We start from the raw sequence: 11,422 nt of genomic DNA on the forward strand, positions 1-11,422 counted from the left end.
GTCATACATGGACTTTATCTCACTGTCCATTTCCTCTTTCCACTTGGAATCCTCTGGGCCTGCTATTGGTTCCTTGTAAGTAACTGGTTCATCTAAATTTACCGGTGTCCTATCACTAATAAATGTGTCACCTTCTGAAGTAATATGAAAACCATATAACTCAGGTGGCACACTCACCCTAGTGGATCTTCGAAGAGGTAATGAGTTATCAATTGGTTCAACAGGAACTGTTTCCTCTGGTTGAGTGCTAGTGTCATGTAAGATTCTTTCATTGGCCAAATCTTTAATTTCTTCAAGGTCAATGGTACTCCCACTGTCCTCTTTGAATATGAGCTCTTTTTCTAGAAAGACTCCTCTTCGTGCTACAAAAACAACGTTTTCACTAGGTTTGTAGAACATATATCCAAAAGACTGTTTTGGGTAACCAATGAAAACACATTTCTCACTTCTAGCTGCTAGCTTGTCGTGAGTCTCTCATCTTACGAAAGCTTCACAACCCCAAACTTTAGTATGTGCTATCGCGGGAACTTTCCCCATCCACATCTCGTGAGGTTTTTTGGCAACCTATTTTGTAGGGACAAGTTTGAGGATGTGGGCGGCTGTCTCTAAGGCATACCCCCATAAACGAATAGGAAGTGAAGCACGACTCATCATAGAACGAACCATGTCTAACAAGGTCTGATTACGCCTCTCAGCCACACCATTTAACCTTGGTGTCCTACGAGGAGTTAATTGTCAAACTATTCCACATTCCTTTAGATGGTCATTGAACTCGATACTAAGGTACTCTCCACCTCTATCGGATCTAAGTACATTTATCTTCCTGCCCAATTGATTTTCGACCTCATGTTTAAACTCTCTGAACTTTTCAAAGGTGTAACAGCTCAAATTTCCAATAAATTTTTTCATTTTTAATTAAGAAAATATTTTCCATAAATTATAAAATTCCAATCACAATTGTTTTCAAAATTTGTAACATTAGATAAATTATTCATAAAATCAGAGTGTCCCCAAACAAATCGCCAGAGAGTGCATGTCGCGCCATCACGTCGGGCCCTTGCCCTTAAATCCTGAAGTACCTGAAACAACCAACAAACTGTAAGCTAATGCTTAGTGAGTTCCACAATCCATATAATCACATCAACCATATTAGTTATATCAGCTACATACACCACGTAAGTCATACATACAAACATATAAGGATGCCATGGAACCCTCCAAGGTCTTACACCGGGTGCCACTAGAACCCCCATGTGGTCTTAACCCACTGCCATGGGAACCCCCACATGGTCTTAACTACTTACCATGGGACCCCCCACATGGTCTTCACTAACTGCGATGGGAACCCCCACATGGTCTTCACTAACTGCCGTGGGAACCCCCACATGGTCTTCACTAACTGCCATGGGAACCCCCACAAGGTCTTAGCCAACCAAAGAAATATCATGCGAGCTAAACATACAAATATACTAGGATGCCATGGAAACCCTCCAAGGTCTTACACAAAATTCCGAGGGAACCCCCACATGGTCTTAATCTACTGCCACGGGAACCCTCTAGGGTCTTCCATGCAAATGTCATACTAACATAACACATAATCCACTAACAATCAATATATCACATAATGGGCCGGCCTTGGTGATGGGATTTGAGCATTCTAACACTCCTATGGTGTACATGCAACCCTATAAACCTTGGATCTATGTTTTCTCTATTATACATGCAAATATTCAATATTCCAAGGTTTTATCCTAACTAGCATAATATGAAGTATATACAATACAAGAATCTAGTAGAATGAAATACCTTTTGATGGAGCTTGAAGTGTTGAACCTTTAAGAGCTTAGTGCCCCAATTGTTGCAACTCAAATGGTTCACACAACACCAAAAACCCTTGGAATAACTTGAGAAGAAGGTTACTTAGGTTCACTCTTATGAAATTAGCCTTGCCCTCTTGTGTGTATGCACTAGTCCATTTCATGAACCATAGACCTCTTTACATAGTGTGGAGGATTAGGGTTACATTCATGTAAACCCTAATACCTATGACCTTTCTTTTTCCATAGGATCCATAGGTTAAAAACTCCATGGACTATCCATGAAAGCTTAGCCCAACCTAAATGAACTTGGCCCATCCTATATATATATAAGAGTCTATACTTAATTAGTTCCTTTTCATCACTAAATTAATTCTAAATTAATTCTTGATCAATACTAATTAAATAATATGATTTCGTATTAATATGTTAGAACTTATAATATATTAATATAAATCATAAGTATCCTTTTTCTCATTTTGTCTATCCAATTGTTCCGATGCCATGCAACCCAAATGGACCATGCTACTCTCGGGTCGAATACATACCAATAATAGTTATGGGCTTAGACATCTAATCAAACAGTCTCCCACTTGGATACGTCTAAAACTATTATTGCGTATGACTCCAAGATCCCGACTAGCAATCGTAGCTCTTAAAGCCGCTGCCGAACTCTAACCTAGTCAAATGACGTGTTCATTAGATAAGGGATCATATATTCCTCAATTCTAGATATCATATGGACTGAGACATGGATTATAATCATTCTCTCTGTCCATTTGTTGTTTCCTGATTTCTGATTTATGACAACTGACTAATTGAACAAATCAATCCAGTCCAGGCTTGGCCAAACACTTAATCATCAAGGGGCCCACATATATCGCTTTTATCCCTCCAATGGTAAAAGGAATGGATAAACTTTGACCCAAGTGTTCGCTTGTACTTACACATCAAATTACACACAATGATATGTTATATAACAACCAAGTTACTGGTTGCGTTTTCATATGTCAATGTACAACTAACGCACAACTACAACTCACACGTCTCCGTTTGAAGAATATAAGATATTAGCGTCTCATGATTCACTCGTGATAAAATCCATGAAGTGATTCAAATGAGTGTGGGTTGAATCCAATACTCGAATCTCATTCCAGGAGCACTCATGAACACCGCAGCCACTTTGTCCCAGACAAACTACAGACCCTTCATGACAGTCTTGCCTCAATAGCTACTTCCAAAGTATGATCGACTGTGGATAGTTTGAATAACCTAGTTATTCAGGAAGTCAAAACATGTAAAGTGAAACACAAGAATAATCGAATCCAATATGGTCTCAAAACTTATGAATAAATAAAACACCTTTTATTTATCACCATATTGATTACACATTATTCATTGCATAATGTTTCAAATAATCAACTTAATACTTGAATTAAGACAATAGTCATGCCATGCTCCAAGCATGCACACTATGTTTGTCCAAACAATTGTTATGCCATACACCAAGTATGCACACTATGTTTTTCTATGATCCTTACTTTGTGGAACAGATCAATTGAACATAATTCCAATGATTCTTCTTTCACAATCCCAAATCCTTGTCGTAAGTGTAAGAATTCCAAATTCCTGCTTTTACTGAAATCTGTTAGATCCAAAACTCATATGCATTGATCCTCTTGTAATGACTATGCACAAATTCAAAAAGACTTGGCAACAGACATTACAAAGTACTCCAATGGAGATCAATTCCATGGAAAAGAAGTCTCAAATTCAAAGTACATTCCTTTTAACATCGTTCTTGCATTAAGTTTTTCTCTAATCTTACACCGATTTAAAGAATAACTTCTACCTATGGAAACATTTCCATATTCCCATTTTGACTATCACTTCTGAACAAGAGCTACCTCTTTTCAGAATATGTCAATATGGTCCTTTCCAAAATTAACACTATACTTCCAATTGTATATGAGCAGCCAATCTTTGGTAAACCTCAGATTGTCCTCAACAATTGCTTAATCATTTTAGTCATATCCAGTTCTAGTCATTTTTCTCTCTTAGTGCCCTAGGCATTTGGAAAATTTAGAACGGATGAATATTATAGCACATGTAATCGATCCTATACCCGAAGCATATGGGACATGATTCATGATGTCTCACATAAAGACATGATCCTAGACCAGCCTTCAGCTACAATATTTTTTATTTGCCATGTTTTCATAATTCGACTATGAAGAGGGATGCCGTAATCATAATCGAATTTCGAGATCGCAATATATATAGAATTTCCTTATGTTGAACCATTCCAACATAAAATTCACATATATATCGTCGATTAAATATGATTAAAATCTCAATCTAAGCTTTTAGAATTGAAATGAAGTATAATATCCTCTCCCTTAATTATAGCAAAACAACTTTTCCCAATTGAAACTTTTATTTTCTATAATTAACATTGCTAACTTGCAACACTTATCATAATTATCATGCTCCAACTAACATGGCATTTATTAGCATAACACTTATGCTCCCACTAGCTTTGACATGTATCCAGAAATCAGTTGGACTTATAGAAATCAATACTTTATTGACTTTCTTACCAAAGTTCATATTTCTGATACGAGATGCTTTGATAAAACCTTATCAAAATCACACACCTTTCCTTAGATAGCTCACATGTGCGTCTAAACAATTTTATAACTATGAAAAGGGATGCCGTGATTATAGTCTCAATTGTTTAGAACTTTGCCATTTCTCATAAGTCCATGTTAGTGTGCCAATTAACCACACACGCTCCACTAACGACTTTGAGAATGCAAATATCATAATTGCTATCTACTTAAAAATCTACTCAGTGAAAGCGTTTCCTCACCACCATTTTCATGAATCGAAGAGAAACCTTATGACACTTAGATTTTATGGCGTATGTGTTACTATCCATGTGAATTTTTCAAAACCATAATCACAAGACAGGGTTAGTGACAAATACAAACTCATATGGACTAAACTTGTGCAATCTTAACTTGTTGCCACCTGGCAACACAAGGGCCTGCCATTGCTTCCAAGTAGTTATGCAAACAACTAAGAACATGTAGAACTCAGATGCATAGTCAACTTTAATTGGAATGGGCACAAAAATAGGAATATGTCAACACGATAGGTTACAAACCTCAAGTCGCATGCTAGTGATAAACCACATGTTTTATTCTTGATTAGTTCTTGAAACTCTTTCAGGATCTTTTAGACTCCCACTGTCCTCTTGACATATAAGACTTTATTGCCAAGAACCATTCCTTGACAAACAAATATTCAAGAGATAGTGCGGATTCTTATCAAGACAAACACTTCATACAATTGGCCTTAGTTGGTCTTTGTTTTATCCAAAACATCACAACTTACCAATTTCACATGTACAAGAGTAGAAAACATTTTACCCTTACATTTGACAAGTGTTATAAACCTTCATTAAGATATGTCACTCAAGTTAGAATCTTGGAATATTACTCTAAGAATTGTTTTGGAACGAAGTATGACTCATCTTCTTGATTTAACCACTTCAACAATTCATGACTCCTCTTCTTAGCCATAAGAATGCACTAAGATGTCCTTAGAGGATGAATTGTGATATGGTTCATAATCATTAAGATGATCATAAAACATGATACTAAAGTACTCTCCCATATTTTCATATTCGAGAAACTTTTATTTTTCTGCGTAATTTGATTCTTCTCATTCCTTCTGCCATACATTGAAACTTTTCCAATGTTTCAGAATTACACTTAAACCTGTAAGTGTAACCATATTTACTAACTTTAAGTGAATCATGACGAATAGCCTTATCGATCTTTGTGGTGGACCTGACCAGCGCACAACCAAGTGTATCCGATCCCTTTGTCCTTCACTTGACTCACATATACATGTGAACAAGGAATTAGTTTTAATTTTTCCAAAGATGAAAAATTCTTATTCATCATACAATACAACTAGCATGATTCCAAGTTTCGGTCCAATTGAAACTTGGGTGATGAGAATCTTTCCTTATTTGGTAAATTTAGACACTACCACAAATGAAAGAATCAAATTCATATTTCCATTATTTCTAGAAACATACAAACATCAATTTTCCATAAATGCCTTTGCAAGGAGATATAAAATAAAACAAAAACAAAATTTTATTTATTTATGAAATGCGAAAAAAACTTTTTCATTATAATGCAACTTTAAATGAAAGCTATGCTATTACATATTTCCTAGCAATCTATCATAACCCCTAAGTAGTAGCTCAAAAATCCGATCTTCGAACCATACGATTGAAATCCATCTTCGCGATCAGATTCAGCATACTCTTCTTTTAAGCTTCCTTCGCTTTGCTTGATCCTGCAAAACATCAAGATGCAACCTAGTCACATCATGTATTAAGAGTTAACAATTAGGAACTTAATAGAGTTAGATAGTGGACTTACCTGAAGTAGAGTCAAACTTTTTGATTCTTCCTTCTCTCAGATCTTTTAGGTAGTTAGGGAAGCTTCGCAACCAATGCCCCTTCTCCTGACAATAAAAACATATAGACTCTTTGGGAATGGTACACGGGACTATCACAAACTTAGCCTTTCCCTTTACCTTTTGGTCAACCGGGTTGACCAAGGCCGATCCCTTTCCATTTGGAAGAGAAATCTTTTCTGGACTTCCAATGTTACCATTGTCAATGTCCATGGAAGTTTCAGAAATAGACCTTCCACCCAAATTTACTTTTCCAGTGCGCCAAAACATTTCTGATTCAACAACAACAAGCAAATCGGTAAGATCAATAAGGGTCATGTCGTGATCTTTCACATAGTAGTCCTTAGTGAACTCACTATACGACCCAGGAAGTGACTAAGAACCCAGTCAATGGCCAACATCCTTGGGACAACGCCACCCAACATTCTCAACCTGTAAATGTGTGACTTCATCTCTAAGACATGAGTACACTCATGTCTTCCATCTTTATGTTTCATTACAAGTAGGGATTGAGTGATCTTGAACTTTTCAAGTCCTCAAGCTTATGGGTCAGAAAGAATAATTGGAGGAGGTGGAGGAAGAGAAGTATGATTACCATGATCCAATCGTGGGACATCATCTTCATTAGGGAAGCTTGTCCCAAGAGATTTGGGAAGATCATAGTTGTCTGAACCAGACATCTACAATGGGAGAAATTCAAGTTAGTTGATTTAAGTCCTTAATAGAATACCCAATATGAAATATTAAGGCTAGGACCCAACACAATATTTTATAAGTTGGAAGAGGGATGCCGTAATCCAAGCTACAAAATATTTGAAGGTAGGTGAATGACGATTCACCAATTTTCACCATGAAAAACGAAATGGGTATTAGGTTTTAATTGGATTTGAAACTCCTAGATCTTTTGAGATTCATTGAACTTTTCAATGGCATGTTTAAATCCCGATTCTGCCCTCTCAAGTTTGTGACTGGGATGCCGAGGATCACAAACAAGGTGTGAATAACCATGCAAATTAACTTGGTACCCTTAATCTATATAGCCTAATCGATGTGCCGGTTACCCACACGCGCTCCACCGATCTATGATAAACATTAAGTCGCCCTTTGCCACTCTTACTAGTCCATGTTAGTGTGTCGGTTTCCCACACACGCTCCACCAACGACTTGGTAAGGTACAAAGTGTAATTTCATGTCTTAACACCAAATTCATATTTTCCTAAAGTAACTAATATTGGGAATTTATAAAAGGTTTAGTTACTTTATATTTATCATTATACTTATAATAAGAATTATAGTCCTTGCCCTACCCGTTCGGCTAACGACCCTCCACCAGTCAAGGAAGCGGTGGGTGAGAGTGGACACCCATTAAGCTGCCATTTTATAGGCAACAACCTTATACCCCCCTTATAGACCGGCTTCGTGAATGCGGCCTACTAATGGTAAGACTGACTTGCTCTTATACATATATATTATTATTAACTTATAATACTATAAAGTATAAAGTTTGAATTTTAACTTTTAAAACTCTAGGGTTTGGAATTAAAGTGTGTATGAGACTTTACCAATTCCAAAACTTGAGGGAAAGTTTTGAATAATTCAAAAAACTTTTCCTTTCTATAACATGTGAGTTTAATATAGGTTTTAAAAACTTTAATGAAGAGACTCCTGAACATCCATAACTTGAGGACAAGTTATGGAGTCCATAAAACTATTTATGAGAAAAGACTCTTCAATTATGAAACCTATAGCTATAATGAGGATTTAACACAAAAACTTTTGGTTTTCCATAACTTGAGGACAAGTTATGGAATCCATTAAAAAAACATTAAGACCATCAATTCAACTAACAAGCATGTCAAGAAAAACCATGATCTAGATTAAACTCATATGAACAACACGATTCAAATCAAACAATTTTCATGTAATTAGCCTAACCATTAAACTAATACAAAACATGAATCTATTGACAATTATATTTTGAATTGGATTAGAATGATCATGACCACATCAAAAACAAGTTTATAAGTTCAAAAATAGCTTAGGGTAATGATTCTAGTCCAATTCCAGCCTTATAACTCGAAAATCTGCACTCTGGAGCACCAACTCGTCGAGTACAAGAACCAACTCGACGAGTTGGTTGAGTTTGTACATGGACTCGGCGAGTCCCCAGCCCAGAACAACAGAAAATCAATTTTTTAGCAATTGCATCAAGTATAATTGAAAACCAAGCCTAGGCTTTGATACCACTGATGGGATTTGAGCATTCTAACACTCCTGTGGTGTACATGCAACCCTATAAACCTTGGATCTATGTTTTCTCTATTATACATGCAAATATTCAATATTCCAAGGTTTCATCCTAACTAGCATAATCTGAAGTATATACAATACAAGAATCTAATAAAATGACATACCTTTTGATGGAGCTTGAAGTGTTGAACCTTTACGAGCTTAGTGCCCCAAGTTTTGCACCTCAAATGGTTCACACAACACCAAAAACCCTTAGAATAACTTGAGAAGAAGGTTACTTAGGTTCACTCTTTTGAAATCGGCCTTGCCCTCTTGTATGTATGCACTAGTCCATTTCATGAACCATGGACCTCTTTATATAGTGTGGAGGATTAGGGTTACATTCATGTAAACCATAATACCTATGACCTTTCTTTTCCATAGGATCCATAGGTTAAAAACTCCATGGACTATCCATGAAAGCTTAGCCCAACCTAAATGAACTTGGCCCATCCTATATATATAAGAGTCCATACTTAATTAGTTCCTTTTGATCACTAAATTAATTCTAAATTAATTCTTGATCAGTACTAATTAAATAATATGATTTCGTATTAATATATTAGAACTTATAATATATTAATATAAATCATAAGTATCCTTTTTTTCATTTTGTCTATCCAATTGTTTCGATGCCATGCAACCCAAATGGACCATGCTACTCTCGGGTCGAATACATACCAGTAATAACTATGGGCTTAGATATATAATCCATAACTTGGTGCCTTCAACCCATTGGTATGGTGAGGAGACTCACCTCTCAAGAATTTCTGAACCGGTAAAATCAAATCCCAAAACACGACTTCGAGCTCAACCGCCTACAACCACCCTGCAACTAACTTCAACAAAACCCAGAATTAACAATGATATCGTTGATGTCAAACTTGGTCAACCCTGGTTCAGATCAAAGTTAACAATCAAGGTCAACAGTCCATGTTGACCCAACTCCTCGAGTGCATCTAGCAACTCGTCGAGTTCCTTCAGTGTTCAGAAAACTGGGAAAAGCCCTAGCCAACTCGTCGAGTTATCTCATCAACTCGCCGAGTTCACTCAATATCTTGAGGTGGGGAAACCCGATCCAACTTGTCGAGTTGCCAGGGAAACTCGTCGAATTTTCCCAGTCTTAAAATATCCATCCCCTTCCAGTCGAATCTAAAGCCCCAAACTACAGATCTGGTCCCCTAGGGTCAAAATGACACGTAAAGTTGCCAATTTTACATACATGCAAGGCATCAAAGGGCTAAAACACTCAAACAAAGCTTATCAAGGGACTTAGAGCATGAAGGAGGGCCAAGAATTGATAAATTTGGAAACTTTGAGTCTACAAAGGCCATGAGTTGTCAAGATCTGAAGCCATATCTTCATAACATGATCAAATCCAAGAATGGTCCAAAAATAGACTAAGAATGGCCATAAAATTTCAAGGGACGAGATCTAGCAAAAGAATAGTCAATGTATCAATTTTATAACTTAATATAGATGCCACAACAGAGAAATCCCCGGATCTAATGCTTCTCCCTTCAACTATCCACCATCAACTTCAACTCCTTCAAGAAACACCAAGGAAACACACTCTTTTAAGTCATACACAATAAAAAATGGGAGATGAGACACATTTTAGGGTTTCTCTGGACTGAGAGGACGATGAGGGAGCCTAACAATACGGCTTAAGGCCTTTAAGTAGGATGAAAACCCAAAAAAAATAGGGTTTTCCTTTCCAGTGTCTACTCGTCGAGTTGGAGCCTTCCAACTCGTTGAGTAGACTCTTAATCCCACGTCCAAAACGATCCCTACACGATGAGTTAGAGCCCCTAAGTCGTTGAGTTCCAGTCCAAAACCCTAAAATGTTAAAAAAATAAAGGATACCTGAATGAAGCATTACAAATCTCCCCCACTTGAACTAGACTTCGTCCTTGACGTCTGTGGACGCAAACAAATCCGGGTAATGCTCTCGCATCTCCTCCTCCGGCTTCCATGTCCACTCCGATCCCTTCTGGTGCTGGCATTGCACCTTCACTAGCTTCACCTCTTTGTTATGGAGAACCTTAGTTTTCCTATCCAAGACCACAACGGGCCTCTCAATGTAGTTCGGGCTCTCATCCACCTGAATGTCATCTAAAGAAATAACGGCAGCCTCGTCTGCGACACACTTCCACAGCTGAGACACATGGAAGGTGTTATGAATCTGGTTAAGCTCGTCCGGAATATCGAAACGGTAAGCCACCTTGCCAACCCGAGTGGAAATCCTGAACGGTCCAATATATCGGAACCCTAACTTTCCCCTCTTTCGAAACCGAATGACACCCTTACATGGTGACAACTTTAGCAAGATGAAGTCTCCCACATGGTCAGCATAGCTCTTCTGACGGCTCTGCATGACTCGCGGCCTGTCACGCACTTGCTGGATCAACTAGGTAGTCTTAAGCACCACCTTGGTGCTTCCCATGACTCGGTGCCCAACTTCACCCCAGCAAATTAGGGTCCTACACCTTCGACCATACAACATATTAAACGGGTTCAGTCGATACTAGCATGATAACTATTGTTATATGAAAACTTTGCTAGTAGGAGGTATGTACCCAACTCCCTCCGAAATCCAATATGCATGCTCGTAGCATATCCTCTAGCGTCTGGATTGTCTGCTCGCTCTGGCCGTCTGTCTGGAGTGGTATGCAGTGCTAAAGTGTAAATGTGTGCCTGGTTCCTCGTGGAACTTCCTCCAAAATCTCGATGTAAATTGGACATCCCGGTCTGAGACCAACGACACTGGCAACCCGTGCCTGACCACCACCTCTCGCACATAAATATCTTCTAAT

At 37.8% G+C, this 11,422-nt stretch overlaps 1 protein-coding gene across 1 annotated transcript; it reads right to left on the minus strand.

Annotated features, from left to right (window-relative positions):
• Positions 1 to 10,506: 10,506 nt before the first annotated feature.
• LOC111902723 (uncharacterized) lies at positions 10,507 to 10,983 on the minus strand. The gene has a single exon (XM_023898536.1). It carries the CDS (start codon positions 10,981 to 10,983, stop codon positions 10,507 to 10,509), a length of 477 nt encoding a protein of 158 aa, XP_023754304.1.
• Positions 10,984 to 11,422: the final 439 nt, after the last annotated feature.

This window comes from Lactuca sativa, chromosome 4 (genome assembly GCF_002870075.4).
Source record: "Lactuca sativa cultivar Salinas chromosome 4, Lsat_Salinas_v11, whole genome shotgun sequence".
Lineage (NCBI taxonomy): Eukaryota > Viridiplantae > Streptophyta > Magnoliopsida > Asterales > Asteraceae > Lactuca > Lactuca sativa.